The 14,339-nt window shown below is 42.8% G+C and overlaps 1 protein-coding gene across 1 annotated transcript in view; it reads left to right on the forward strand.

Annotated features, from left to right (window-relative positions):
- The window catches only part of LOC117458568 (cell adhesion molecule 1-like), a 539,809-nt gene that overhangs the window by 466,555 nt on the left and 58,915 nt on the right, over window positions 1–14,339 (forward strand). The window contains exon 7 of the mRNA XM_034099144.1: window positions 12,314–12,400. Coding sequence (XP_033955035.1) covers window positions 12,314–12,400 — 87 coding nt within the window. The remainder of the gene's footprint in view (window positions 1–12,313; window positions 12,401–14,339) is intronic.

Consider the following 14,339-nt stretch of genomic DNA (forward strand, 5'->3'; position numbering starts at 1 on the left):
TCTTCTACATCAACATGTGTCCCCTCTTCTTCATGTCTCTTCTACATCAACATGTGTCCCCTCTTCTCCATGTCTCTTCTACATCAACATGTGTCCCCTCTTCCTCATGTCTTTTCTACATCAACATGTGTCCCCTCTTCTTCACATCTCTTCTACATCAACATGTGTCCCCTCTTCTTCACGTCTCTTCTACATCAACATGTGTCCCCTCTTCTTCATGTCTCTTCTACATCAACATGTGTCCCCTCTGTGGAAAGAGACTCTGAAAGTCTCAGGAACAAAGATTTTCTCTCTTTTTGATCCATTTCTATAAAAACCTGTCTGAAAATGAGCTGATCAGATTTTGGCCACTTTGTGATGTCATAACGATGCTTTGGCTTGAGTAACCATTAGCCAATCAGCAACAAGGTAACCCCCCCCCCCCCCCCCTTATCACCTGAATCTCCTCTAGAGCTCCATTGAGTTCTTTGTAACCAAATGTCTCTCAGAGGGGCGTGGGGAGGGGCTGCTTATTTTCATCTAAAGTAACAGACAGAGAATCAGCACTTTGGAAACAGGGCTGAAACAGAGGGGATTATGGGTAATGCTGCAATGATCTGTTTGGTGTTTCAGCCAATCAGAGACAGGCTCTGTATATCTCTGAGACCTGTGATACATTGATGAGAGACAGTATGATTGGGGACCTTTAACATTAACACCAGAATCATTCATACTGTGTGTTGACTGGTGGGCGGCGGTGGCTTGGTTGTCCACCAATCGCATGGTTGGATGTGTTATTCCTTAGATCCTGCAGTCAACATGTCGATGTGTCCTTGGGCAAGATATTTAACCCCAAATGGCGTGACCAGAGTGTGGATGTAAGTCTCTCTGAGCACCTCTGCCTCTGTATGAATGGGTGTGAATGCTGACTTTTAAATGTAATTGAGTGGTCGCTAAGACTGGAGAAGAGCATTTACGATGAAGACATTTCAAAGATGTATGATTCCTTAGCACTGGTGCTCCTTGCTTGCAGCTGGAGAATACTCAAGGCTAAGCATATTGCAATATACTGACGTTGTAATAGGTGCTGTGTTGTACTACAGGTGCTATATACTTGTAATCCTCCCTTATTTCCGACTGCACTCTTAAGCTTTGATGTAACCCTACCCCTAACCCTAACCACGGCACATGGATTCAGAAAAACGCATTAAGACGCCAGCAGTAGGAAAGAACATACAGCAGACTGTTTTTGCCTCTCATAAGCGTGCAAACTCGCGATTACTCCATGTGGATTACATTTGATCTCCTCACCAGAGCCTGGAGCAACACGCCCACGCCACAGCAGCTCCTTGAGATGTTTTTTAACACGGAGCTATTTTCACTTCCAAAGAGGAGGTCATGTCCTCGTGATGTTTGTGTCTCTGTGTATTGTTAGGGTAATGACCTGAGGAGGAGTTAACATTCTGCATTTGCTTATGCTTTGTTCATCGGGGATTTTGAAGACTGGCCGTGACTTTTAGGGGATTTGATTTGAATGTTGGTAAAGGGACTTAGAGTATATCACAGCCGTGTGCAGAGAGCATGCAGACGGTCAGGGAGAAGATCAACAGGAAATATGTTTAAAGTCATTTTGATAAAATGGACTTATTTCAGATAGTTTGAAGATATCACTTGTTTGTGTTGACTAGTAAACAAAATCCAGTGGGGGACTAACATTTCAAAAATCCCTGCTACAGTAGCAACCCTATTTTTTTTTGTCATTGGAACCAAAATGTGAAATAAGTTGCTAATAAGAGTGAAAATGTATTTTCCAGGAACCCTAACCCTAAATCCACAATTATTTTGTTCCTAAAAGTTGTCCTGATCCCAGTCTTCAAATGTATTTATTTTCAAATACTAGAGAACAAAATGAATTCAATTTAAGTCGAACGTTAAAACCTTATTTGCACACATTCACCATGTGCATGATATATAATATTAGAATGAATACAAATAGGTAAAATAGGCATGATAATCAAATAAATACATCCAACAACTCACAACAGATAACCCACTCAGTTAAAGTAAGAAAGGCATAAGACGAAATGAATAAATACAACAAAATAAATGAAGAAATAAACAGTGTAAAACAAATATTAAGACAAATTATACAGAAGACAATACCAATCAAAGGGTGTTTTGCTGGATTTATGGGTACAAAAATGTTATAACTTGCTGATGTCAAGTCAATCTTGTTTAGCTTGAATTAAAAACCACACATTTTCCACAAAGGGCCAACTGTACATCACGACTACCCTCTTTAGGCCCTCAATGTCGAGAGGAAAAACCATTAGCAAGCAGTTGTGTTCATGCTAAACATAGCCGTCGATCAATACGTGCGCTGTGTATGACCAGCCTCCCACTAACCCGAGGTAATCCTTCAATGCCTCCACCTACTTCTATCAGATGCACTCGTATTTTCCACTTCCTGTTGTTGCATCCCCGTCTTTATCTATATTTTCTCCCATCCTCACAAGCATTATCTTAGCTTGCTTTTATTCTGTTGACACCACTGACATCTCCTCCCTGAGCAGGGCATTAAACTCTAATGTGCTCATTTCCCCCGGCCTGAAATGACTTCACTATCACGTCTGGTTCACCCTGAGACCGCAGAGAAATTATTTGGCTGCTATTGTCAGAGGGAATTAGCAGAGAGAAAAGGCTCATTTTTCTATAAAGAGAGTCTGAAAGCCTGACGGACAGCAGCTGAATGGATGTTATTTACAGCAGAGAGAGGCGCTGTGCTAATGATGAGTGCAATAAAACAACAGCGTTACCGTTAGGAACCGTTAGAAAGCAGGAAACAGCTCAGTGCCACCTGCTTTATTACAGCTGCTCTATTACGGCTGCTCCATAACAGTGATGGAGGGAGTTAACATGGTTCACTCGAAAAAATCTGCACTATAAAGTGTTTTGCTGCAAATACCAAACAGATCATTCTAGCCACGCCTCATATCCCTCTATTTCACTTCCTGTTTCTAAAGTGCTGATTCGGGGATAAAGCTTCTTTTTTTTTTAAATGTTGATTAAAAAAAAAAAAAGAGGAGGGGTCTGAGCTCATGTGGGACCCGGCAACTACCGTCTAAACTAAATGCTGCCGTGATGAAACGCCATATCATGGATTATCAAGGCTCTGAAACAGTCTGGAGCTCAAAGGCTTTCTCTCTTGCCGAGTTCCTTTCTACTTCCTGCTTCTTCACACACATGCTCTCCAGCACAGGTTAGCTCTGAGTGTTAGCATGCTAATGTAAACACCGACCATATTACGTCCAAAACAGTCGGTTTCTGATAGCAACGTTTCTGATTGGGCCGTGGGTCCACATTTCAGATATTACGTCATATCGGACGCAAATCTGGATCAGCTCCGTTGTTCCCCGTCTTTAGAGAAAAAGAGAGAGGGTTTTATTTCCTGACGCTGCGTGAGTTCCCTGACACACCGGGGGGGGGACATGTTGATGTATAACAGACATCACAAAGTGCATTTTGCATGATAGGTCCCCTTTAAGTACATTTCAAATATAAATAAGGAGGAAAATAGTAGAAAATTATGAAAGAATTATTTTCTTTCAAAAGTTTGGGCATTTTTTTAAATTGTTGATTTAAAATTAATATGATTCAGATATTTCTTTTATTTGCTTATTCTTTTCTTTTTTTAATAATTAAGACATCATTCCTAGTAGGTAAACATCTTAATAAATATTGTTCTGAAGTGTTTAATGTTTTGAAAGTGAAGGATTTAAGCTAGGGGAATGATAAGCTGTGTGTGTGTGTGTGTGTGTGTGTGTGTGTGTGTGTGTGTGTGTGTGTGTGTGTGTGTGTGTGTGTGTGTGTGTGTGTGTGTGTGTGTGTGTGTGTGTGTGTGTGTGTGTGTGTGTGTGTGTGTGTGTGTGTGTGTGTGTGTGTGTGTGTGTGTGTGTATGTTCATATGCAAATGAACCCCAATGTTGCTCTCGTTTGTGCGAGCCATTATCCACAACTTTGCATGTGCAAGTGTGAATTTTGAAGGTAATTGTAGCGGCTTTTTGTGAGCCTTTCTCCTCGGGCCTAAACAACAAAATCCCACGGCGAGGGCTGCAAGTCGCCCATCTCTCTCCCATCTCTCTCCCTCCCACACATCCCCCCACAGGGAGAGAAACACAAAGATAAACACGGTAATGCAACACGTGGGTAACTAAAAGCCTTGCACAAAACACACACACACACACACACACACACACACACACACACACACACACACACACACACACACAGCCATTAAAAGCACAGAAGGCCTCCGTCCTTTCACAGAAAGTCTTTTGATGACTTTGATGTGTCCATGACTCCCACAACACTAATGCTGACTGTAATTCAGCAGCAAATCAGGCCGACCTCCGCCTCGCTAATGGGAAGAAGGGATGTTGTGGCTGAGCTGTCAGGAGCTCATACGCACATTATTTACCACACACACATACACACACACACACACACACACACACACACACACACACACACACACACACACACACAAGTCACCCTATAAACACATTTATTTTATTAATATTTATGTTTATTCCACTGGATGGACAAGAAAAACTAAAATGAGTATAAATGTTATTTTAGTTAAAATGTCAAATGTGGGAATTTGATTTAAACACCACACAAGGATAGTCTGATATAGACCTTTTTTTACAGCCATCGTCCAATCCACCTCCTGCCCCCTGACAACACACACACACACACACACACACACACACACACACACACACACACACACACACACACACACACACACACACACACACACACACACACACACACACACACACACACACACACACACACACACACACACACACACACACGCCACCTCCTGCTTCCCCATGCCCACCTCTGAATATGTACCCAAACAGAAGTAGGGAGGATATGTAGACCAGAGTAAGAAGACATATTACTTAAGTAAAATAAGTCATACTAAAGTAAATGATAAGAAAAACTATCTTTTAAGTAAAAGTGATGCATTCAAACTTTAGTAAAAGCACTAAACCCAATCACCTGAAACTGCACATGGCTTTGCTAAGTGCTAAATACCAGAATCATGTGTCCATCACAGCTGGTAAAGGTGGAGCTAATTTAAATTACTTTAATACTCCTGCCAATTATATTAACCTATAATAATATGCTGATGATGATTTTATTTTTGTAAGCTGTCAGATAAATAAATGTAATGGTGTAAGGCTAAAAAGTAAAACAAATAGGCTTCCATAATGTTGTTAAGTACAAGCATAAAGTAGCATAAAATACAAATATTTTAAAGTACAAGTACCTTAAGGTTGTACTTTAAGTACAATGTACTTCATTACATTCCATCACTGCCTCTAAAAAGTACAATATTGGCTTCCAAGTTAAAATACTCCCAAGTCGGTAGTACAACATGTTACTTAATTACAGAAGTATTATTAGCAAAACAACATTAAAGTACAAGTACTCATATGTGTTGTATTATTCCAAAATATAATAATATTGTGTCCACGGCTGACGTGATATATTAACCGGACTGCTTTCTGCAGATTGATCCTCCTTAGCAACGGTCTGTTCTCCTTAGCAACGGTCTGTTTTCGAAAAATAACAGAATTATTAGCAAAACAACATTAAAGTATAAGTACTCATGTGTTGTATTATTCCAAAATATAATAATATTGTGTCCACGGCTGACGTGATATATTAACCGGACTGCTTTCTGCGGATTGATCCTCCTTAGCAACGGTCTGTTCTCCTTAGCAACGGTCTGTTTTCGAAAAATAACAGAACTCCGGAATGTCCAAATCGACCAATCAGAATCGCTAATGCAACTAAGCAGTGTTAGAAGTAGTGATGGCGAGTCTGTCTGACACTCTTACAGTTCCCTCACTGCCTCTCACTTCACGGAGTGAGAAAACAAACATTTTGAAGTGTTTCCAAGTGCCGAGGGTCTTTTTCTAGTTGTTTACAGGCCGCCTCTTGCTCCTCTTATTGCTCAGCAGCATGCCCAGTGACCCTGTAGCTCTCAGTACTTACTCTACACTTCTTCTTCTTCTCCATTAAGTCGAGCGGTACTTTCTCCACAAGTTAGCTTCTTAAGTGGCATCCAGTATTTTCTTCCAGGAGGTGCAAAGTGTCCCAAAAACATCTCCCTCGAAGCTGCGAGGCCTCTTAGTTTTCTAAAATTGCTCTTGAGTGGAAGAGAAATTGCTGGTGTAAAATGTTTGGAGGAGGAAAAGTCATTCATCACTCTCAAAACAAATTTGCAAGATTTGAATTCGGTCTCCGTCTGGTGAATTTTAAACGCTTTGGGTTTCTTCCATTTCTGTCTCTGCAGAGGGATTTTAGTATTTCTGTACAATCAGTCATATTCTGAGCGTCAGAGCTTTATGTCGGAGCGGCTTGTCCTCTCACATTGATTGGATTTGATTGCACCCAAACTACCACTCAATGTTGACCACAATACAAACTGTATTTATGTCCAAAATGGATATTTACTGCGGAAAAATGCTCGTTTTGTTGTTAAATGTTGTTTTAGCTTTTCTCCCCCTTAACACTAACACATACTCTACATATTTATTTGACAAGCTAAAGGCCGTTTCTGTGTCTTAATACGTTAACTTTATCAGTAAAGCAATAATCCTGACTGGAAAATAAAGAATATCTAATGTAAAATACTGAGTTACAAGGGGGGGGGGGGGGTATTGGAGGCAGTGGTGGAATGTAATGAAGTACATCTACTCAAGCATTGTATTTTAAGTATTTTCAGCACGAGTTAAAAACGGGTTCCATGAATCAGAAGCGAGGTACCTACTCCCCAGGTAATATGTGGTGCAATTACCTGCAGGGTTTTGTAGTATCTCTCCTTAAACTCAGCAGATTTGGAGGCAGTGAGTCGGCGCTTCATGCAGTCCTGCTCCGTTGATTCAGAGCGGGAACGCTGATTCATAATCCTCACCAGAGACACGCCTGGTGACTCAGCGGGGGGGAAGCACTCTGAGAATCCTCTTGCTGTAGTCCTGTGTCCTGGATCCTCTGTCCTGTGTCCTGGATCCTCTATCCTGAGTTCTGGATTAAGTCGTGGACTTCGGGTCGTGGCTGAACCTGTCTCTGGGTCTCGTCATGCTGCTTCCCTGATGGCTTCCACGGGACTGTTGACATCCTCGTGGATTCATCTTCTCATTACAGACACATGCATTTCCTAACATTCGGTCTATATGCTGTGAAATGTATTATCTCTTGGATTTACACACGGCATCTATTGCACGTCTGTCCTTCCTGGGAGAGGGATCCCTCCTCTGCTGCTCTCCCTGAGGTTTCTCCCATGTTCCCTTTAAACTGTGGGGTTTCTCTGGAAGTGTTTCCTTGTACGATGTGAGGGTCTAAGGACAGAGGGTCTGAGGACAGAGGGTCTAAGGACAGAGGGTCTAAGGAGAGAGGGTCTAAGGACAGAGGGTCTAAGGAGAGAGGGTCTAAGGATAGAGGCTCTAAGGACAGAGGGTCTAAGGACAGAGGGTCTAAGGATAGAGGCTCTAAGGACAGAGGGTCTAAGGACAGAGGCTCTAAGGACAGAGGGTCTAAGGACACAGGGTCTGAGGACAGAGGGTCTAAGGACAGAGGGTCTAAGGACAGAGGGTCTAAGGACAAAGTGTCTGAGGACAGAGGGTCTAAGGACAGAGGGTCTAAGGACAGAGGGTCTGAGGACAGAGGGTCTAAGGACAGAGGGTCTAAGGACAGAGGCTCTAAGGACAGAGGGTCTGAGGACAGAGGGTCTGAGGACAGAGGGTCTAAGGACAGAGGCTCTAAGGACAGAGGCTCTGAGGACAGAGGGTCTGAGGACAGAGGGTCTAAGGACAGAGGGTCTAAGGACAGAGGCTCTAAGGACAGAGGCTCTGAGGACAGAGGGTCTGAGGACAGAGGGTCTGAGGACAGAGGGTCTGAGGACGGAGGGTCTGAGGACAGATGGTCTGAGGACAGAGGCTCTGAGGACAGAGGGTCTGAGGACAGAGGGTCTGAGGACAGAGGGTCTAAGGACGGAGGGTCTAAGAACAGAGGGTCTAAGGACAGAGGGTCTGAGGACAGAGGGTCTGAGGACAGAGGGTCTAAGGACAGAGGGTCTGAGGACAGAGGGTCTGAGGACAGAGGGTCTAAGGATAGAGGCTCTAAGGACAGAGGGTCTGAGGACAGAGGGTCTAAGGACAGAGGGTCTAAGGACAGAGGGTCTGAGGACAGATGGTCTGAGGACAGAGGCTCTGAGGACAGAGGGTCTGAGGACAGAGGGTCTGAGGACAGAGGGTCTAAGGACGGAGGGTCTAAGAACAGAGGGTCTAAGGACAGAGGGTCTGAGGACAGAGGGTCTGAGGACAGAGGGTCTAAGGACAGAGGGTCTAAGGACAGAGGGTCTGAGGACAGAGGGTCTAAGGATAGAGGCTCTAAGGACAGAGGGTCTGAGGACAGAGGGTCTAAGGACAGAGGGTCTAAGGACAGAGGGTCTGAGGACAGAGGGTCTGAGCTGTTGTATTTGCTGTAAAGTGTCTCTACTGTAGGCTATTTTTATTTTATGTACAGCACTTTGGCTCCACCAGACATCGTTTATAAATGTGCTGTATAAATAAAACTTGATTTGATTTGAGAGTCAATACGCTCCAGTTCTGTGACCAGGAGGAGAACATGAAGCATACATCTGGATATTTGTATCGGTTTACTGCTAACTTTTTAATGAGTTGTTGTCGCTGATGATCCCAAACATCTGCTGGACCCTCGCAGTTCATGAAGAGATACAAACAATTCGACAGCACCGCCCGAGCTGCGGTTTGAGGCTCTAAAGTGTGTGGGGAACCAGTGGAGGAGCGGCCATCTGTGTTTCAGCGGAATTTATAATTATGCTTTTTTTACTTGAAGAGGCCCTGTTGTGCTTTTTGGGGATTTTCCCTTTCCTTTAGTGTGTTCTTTGGGTTTTACTGCATGTCAATGGCCTGCAAAGGCTAAATTCCCTGTGTTCCCTCTAATGGGAGTTAGTCTCGACTCTTTAAGGAAAAGTACGCTTGGTCTCTGTAGATGTGGAAGGCCGCCCAAAAGCTAAGGGTTGATCCAGGTGTTTTTGTTCTTAATTGGCCGTTTTGGCTTTTGCAGCGCTGAGGATAGGAATTCCCCCGCCTAAGTCCTATTGATGGTAGGGGTGTAACGGTATCCATATTCGTCCCATACCGTCACGGTTCGGCACATGCAGTCACACGACGAATACGCCTTTTGTTTACGAGTGGGAAAAAAGTCTGTCATTCAGGGTAGTATCCACTACACTATATATACTCCAGGGGGCGGTATTGCGCCTAAAAGCTGTTTGCCAGCCGCCCTTAAACAACAAATGAAGAACAAGAAGAAACACAACAACAAAACGAACTAAATACAAGAAGAAGAAAAGTTAGTATGGCGATTTCAGATAACAGGAGCTAGAACCCACCTGCTTCTTTTAAATCAGCTGTGGGAACATTTCGGGTTCCCTGTGGACTACAATAACGATGAGGTGCGCGAGTGGTGGATCGGACGAGGACGGTGTGTCGGCGTTGTTCGATAGCGGTGCGGTATGCTAATGGAGACACACGCCAAACATGCTAAATCACATCAGAACCCAGAGTTAGCCACTCACCGGAGCCCGGTGAAAGACAACAGCAGTTCAACAGCTGATCCCCGCTGTTTTTAAGAAGCCAAGAGACATGAGAGCCGAGAGACCAAAATAAATAACGGAAGCTTTTGGCATAATGTTTTTCAACGACTTTGCGCTCTTGAAACACTTTCTTATTATTTATGATGTAAGACATTCTTTTTAGTTTTACAGCTTGATGAAACCTTTTAGTTTGACATCAGCCATTATAGATACTATGCCCATCTGAGTGTGTGTGGTACGGTTTATGGTTTGTTTTTAACTGTTTAATACAGTTAATTATTCAAAATGTCAGAGTTCCTTATTTTGAAACTGAAACTTGCACTACTGTTCAAACGTAAATAACAACAAACCTGGAATTATGCATTTGGGACTTTTTTTTGCTTTTTCTTGTTGTTGTACCGAACCGTGCCGAACCGTGCCCCCCAAACCGAGGTACGAACCGAACCGTGACTTCTGTGAACCGTTACACCCCTAATTGATGGTACTCCTTTGTTTACTTCCTGAACATAGTGACATCACTACGTAACACTCTCGCTTCTATATCTAGGGTTAATCCAGGTTTTTTTGTTAGGCCATTTTGGCTTCCGCACCACAAAGGATAGGAAGTGAACGGGTCCCGCCTCAAATGCTTTATCCATGTCTTGTTATATATGTGGGCGTCCTAGTTGTTGTGGTTGTTAATAATAAAATAATAAGACATTACATTGATATAGCGCTTTTCCTGGTGCTCAAAGTAAATAGTTGTTGTTGGGTCAGAGTTCCGATTCAGCCAATCCCCTAGCGGATCACTCCCCCCGGCATCGCTCGGTACTGCCTTTTGTTTTGTCGAGGTTGTCTCTGAAGGAATTGGATTGTTGTTACATTAAAAACATCTCAGCGTTTGGATACTGATCCAGATCACCTGAAGGCCTTCATTAGCATTTTAAAAAGTGCTTCAGTTCTGAGCAGCTTCACGGACCTCTCCGCCTTGTTTTGGAATTACTTAAACTCCAGCACATGAAATAGATTTCTAAAATAATAATTATGAACAGATTTGTGCAGCAACGTGTGCCCTCAGGGAAGACGTATTTCCAAAGGATAAACAACCTCCACACCCTGAGGGAAGACATCTTGCTCTACAGGCGTCAAGAAAACGTGTATTATGTATTTATCAGTGTGGGTTTGGGATGAATTGCATTTTTAGTTTTATCTTTTCACCCTCTGTCTGAAACCAGAGCCCAGTCTGCTCTGATTGGTTAGCTGGACGGCTGTTATCTGTCATTGGTCAACCGCTTAGAAATGTCAAAATCAATGTGTTGTAGAGCTGAGCCAATAGCAGCACTTCCAACGAGACATCACTATGGAACAACAACACATTGTACGTGATGGGCTTAGGGCTTAGGGGCGGGACATCTCTAAGCTGTTGACCAATCACAACAGAGCAGGCAGGATGAGAAAAATAAAGAGCTTTTTGGATTAAAGCATGGAGACATGTAGAGACACGACACACTGATACAATACATCTTAGTATTTCTACTTTACTTTACTTCCACTCTGCTCCTAACAGTTAACCTCTCCTGCCTCCTCTTCCCTCCTCTCCTTTCCTTCCTATAGCACCTGTATGTCACTAACGTGTGTCCTTCCTACCTATTTGTCCAGCACCTTTTATGAATGCGTGTTCAGTCCTTTCCCAGGCAATCAGAGCAGCATGGGGGTGTTTAAGCATCAGCACTGCCCGCGGCTTCATATCAGTGCAGCTGCCACTTCAACAAGGGAAATGTCACTTTTGATAACTCCCTCTGGACATTTCCAGCGTAGGGAGTCTCCCCCGGATAATGAAGTATAAAATGAGAAGCCGTGGGGGGAGATATTGTCCCCGCTTTAGGGCTGTTTTTATTTGTGTCCCTCCTTCTGTTGTTGTGCAGTACCATTTATGTGTTGTTGTGTTTTCAGTTTCTTCATCCATATTTTATTTTTCTCACCAAGTTTTCTCCTTGGCGATATTAATAATGCACACACACATTTGTTTGTTCGTAAATGCACAACAATGAACAACAGCAGCTGGTGTTCAGAGGATCTTAAATGCTAACAACAATTAGCAAGATGCTAGGTTATTATGTTAACGTTATTTGATTAGTATTTCATTCATTGTTTATATAACTTATGACAACAATATTAGCATTGTTGTCATTTATGATTTAATATTATTTAGATATTATAACTATTACAATTCATTTATACGAAAATGACAACAGGGGCAGGGACCACAACAATAAATATAAAAAATGAAGAACGGAAGTAACAGAATATAATAGAATTAGGTGAAACTGCAAAATATGAAAAGTAATGCATTTTAAAATATATATAAATCGTGAGCCCAAAAAAAAGAGTCTATATCCCCGAGACGTCTGTACGAGCAGATGATGGGTCGCAGTGAGAACAGTCACCGATTCATCAAAAGGTCTGCAGCCGCCCTTTAAATCTCACACACACACACACACACACACACACACACACACACACACACACACACACTGCTGCTGGTCGTACATCAGGCAGATAGCGTCGCCTCACACTGACTTTACTTTATCGTCATGGCTTTTTGTACTCATTTGTTTCCCCCTGTGTTTGTGGTGTGTGTGTCCTCTCATCCAGATGCTCCCACCACTACCCCTAAACCCACCACCGCCTCCACCTCCACCACCATCTCCTCCTCCATCTCCCCCCTCGAGGCCAACCAAGGTACAGTATCCCCCCCACACACACACACACACACACACACACACACACACTCTTTTATCTGTGTGTGAGTGTGCACCCTTACCCAACACACACCCTTCACTTCATATGTCTTCATGTTCATGTGCAGTGCCACTCACCATCCATGGGCTATGCTTCATTTCTGTTATACACCTTTTGTATTTGTATTCATTGTTTCAAATGTTATTCTATATATAACTTGTATTCAAATCAAATCAAGCAAACAAAAGCAAAGTGCACATACAGTCCTAGCAAAATGTAAGAGCGTATTATGCTTTTTAAGGGTTCCCTTTCCTGTAGTGTGTTCTCTAGGTTTTAGTGCATGTCAATGGTCTGCAAAGGCTAAAATCCCCTGTTCCCTCGATTTTAGTCCTTTGTTTACTTCCTGAACATAGTGACATCACTACATAACACTCTCGCTTCTTTTGGCTGGCGCTCCAACACATTGTACGTGAGCCGGCAAGCTAACCAATCAGAGCAGACTGGGCTCTGGTTTCAGACAGAGGGTGAAAAGAGGTGCTGCAGCACAGACAGTATGAGAACAATAAAGAGCTTTTTGAACATTAAAGCATGGAGACATGTAGAGACACTACACACTGATATACACCTGAACATCAGCAGGAGAGGACTCTTTAAAACTGATATACACCTGAACACCAGCAGGAGAGGACTCTTTAAAGTAGAGACACTACATACTGATATACACCTGAACACCAGCAGGAGAGGACTCTTTAAAGTAGAGACACTACATACTGATATACACCTGAACATCAGCAGGAGAGGACTCTTTAAAGTAGAGACACTACATACTGATATACACCTGAACACCAGCAGGAGAGGACTCTTTAAAGTAGATACACTACATACTGATATACACCTGAACATCAGCAGGAGAGGACTCTTTAAAGTAGAGACTCTTCATACTGATATATACCTGAACATCAGCAGGAGAGGACTCTTTAAAGTAGAGACACTACATACTGATATACACCTGAACATCAGCAGGAGAGGACTCTTTAAAGTAGAGACACTAGATACTGATATACACCTGAACATCAGCAGGAGAGGACTCTTTAAAGTAGAGACACTACATACTGATATACACCTGGACATCAACAGGAGAGGACTCTTTAAAGTAGAGACACTAGATACTGATATACACCTGAAGATCAGCAGGAGAGGACTCTTTAAAGTAGAGACACTACATACTGATATACACCTGGACATCAACAGGAGAGGACTCTTTAAAGTAGAGACACTACATACTGATATACACCTGAACATCAGCAGGAGAGGACTCTTTAAAGTAGAGACACTACACACTGATATACACCTGAACATCAGCAGGAGAGGACTCTTTAAAGTAGAGACACTACATACTGATATACACCTGAACATCAGCAGGAGAGGACTCTTTAAAGTAGAGACACTACCTGCTGATATACACCTGAACATCAGCAGGAGAGGACTCTTTAAAGTAGAGACACTACATACTGATATACACCTGAACATCAGCAGGAGAGGACTCTTTAAAGTAGAGACATTACATGCTGATATACACCTGAACATCAGCGGGAGAGGACTCTTTAAAGTAGAGACACAACACACTGATATACACCTGAACATCAGCAGGAGAGGACTCTTTAAAGTAGAGACACTACATACTGATATACACCTGAACATCAGCAGGAGAGGACTCTTTAAAACTGATATACACCTGAACACCAGCAGGAGAGGACTCTTTAAAGTAGAGACACTACATACTGATATACACCTGAACATCAGCAGGAGAGGACTCTTTAAAGTAGAGACACTACATACTGATATGAACCTGAACATCAGCAGGAGAGGACTCTTTAAAGTAGAGACACTACATACTGATATACACCTGAACATCAGCAGGAGAGGACTCTTTAAAGTA

Source organism: Pseudochaenichthys georgianus, chromosome 14 (genome assembly GCF_902827115.2).
Source record: "Pseudochaenichthys georgianus chromosome 14, fPseGeo1.2, whole genome shotgun sequence".
Lineage (NCBI taxonomy): Eukaryota > Metazoa > Chordata > Actinopteri > Perciformes > Channichthyidae > Pseudochaenichthys > Pseudochaenichthys georgianus.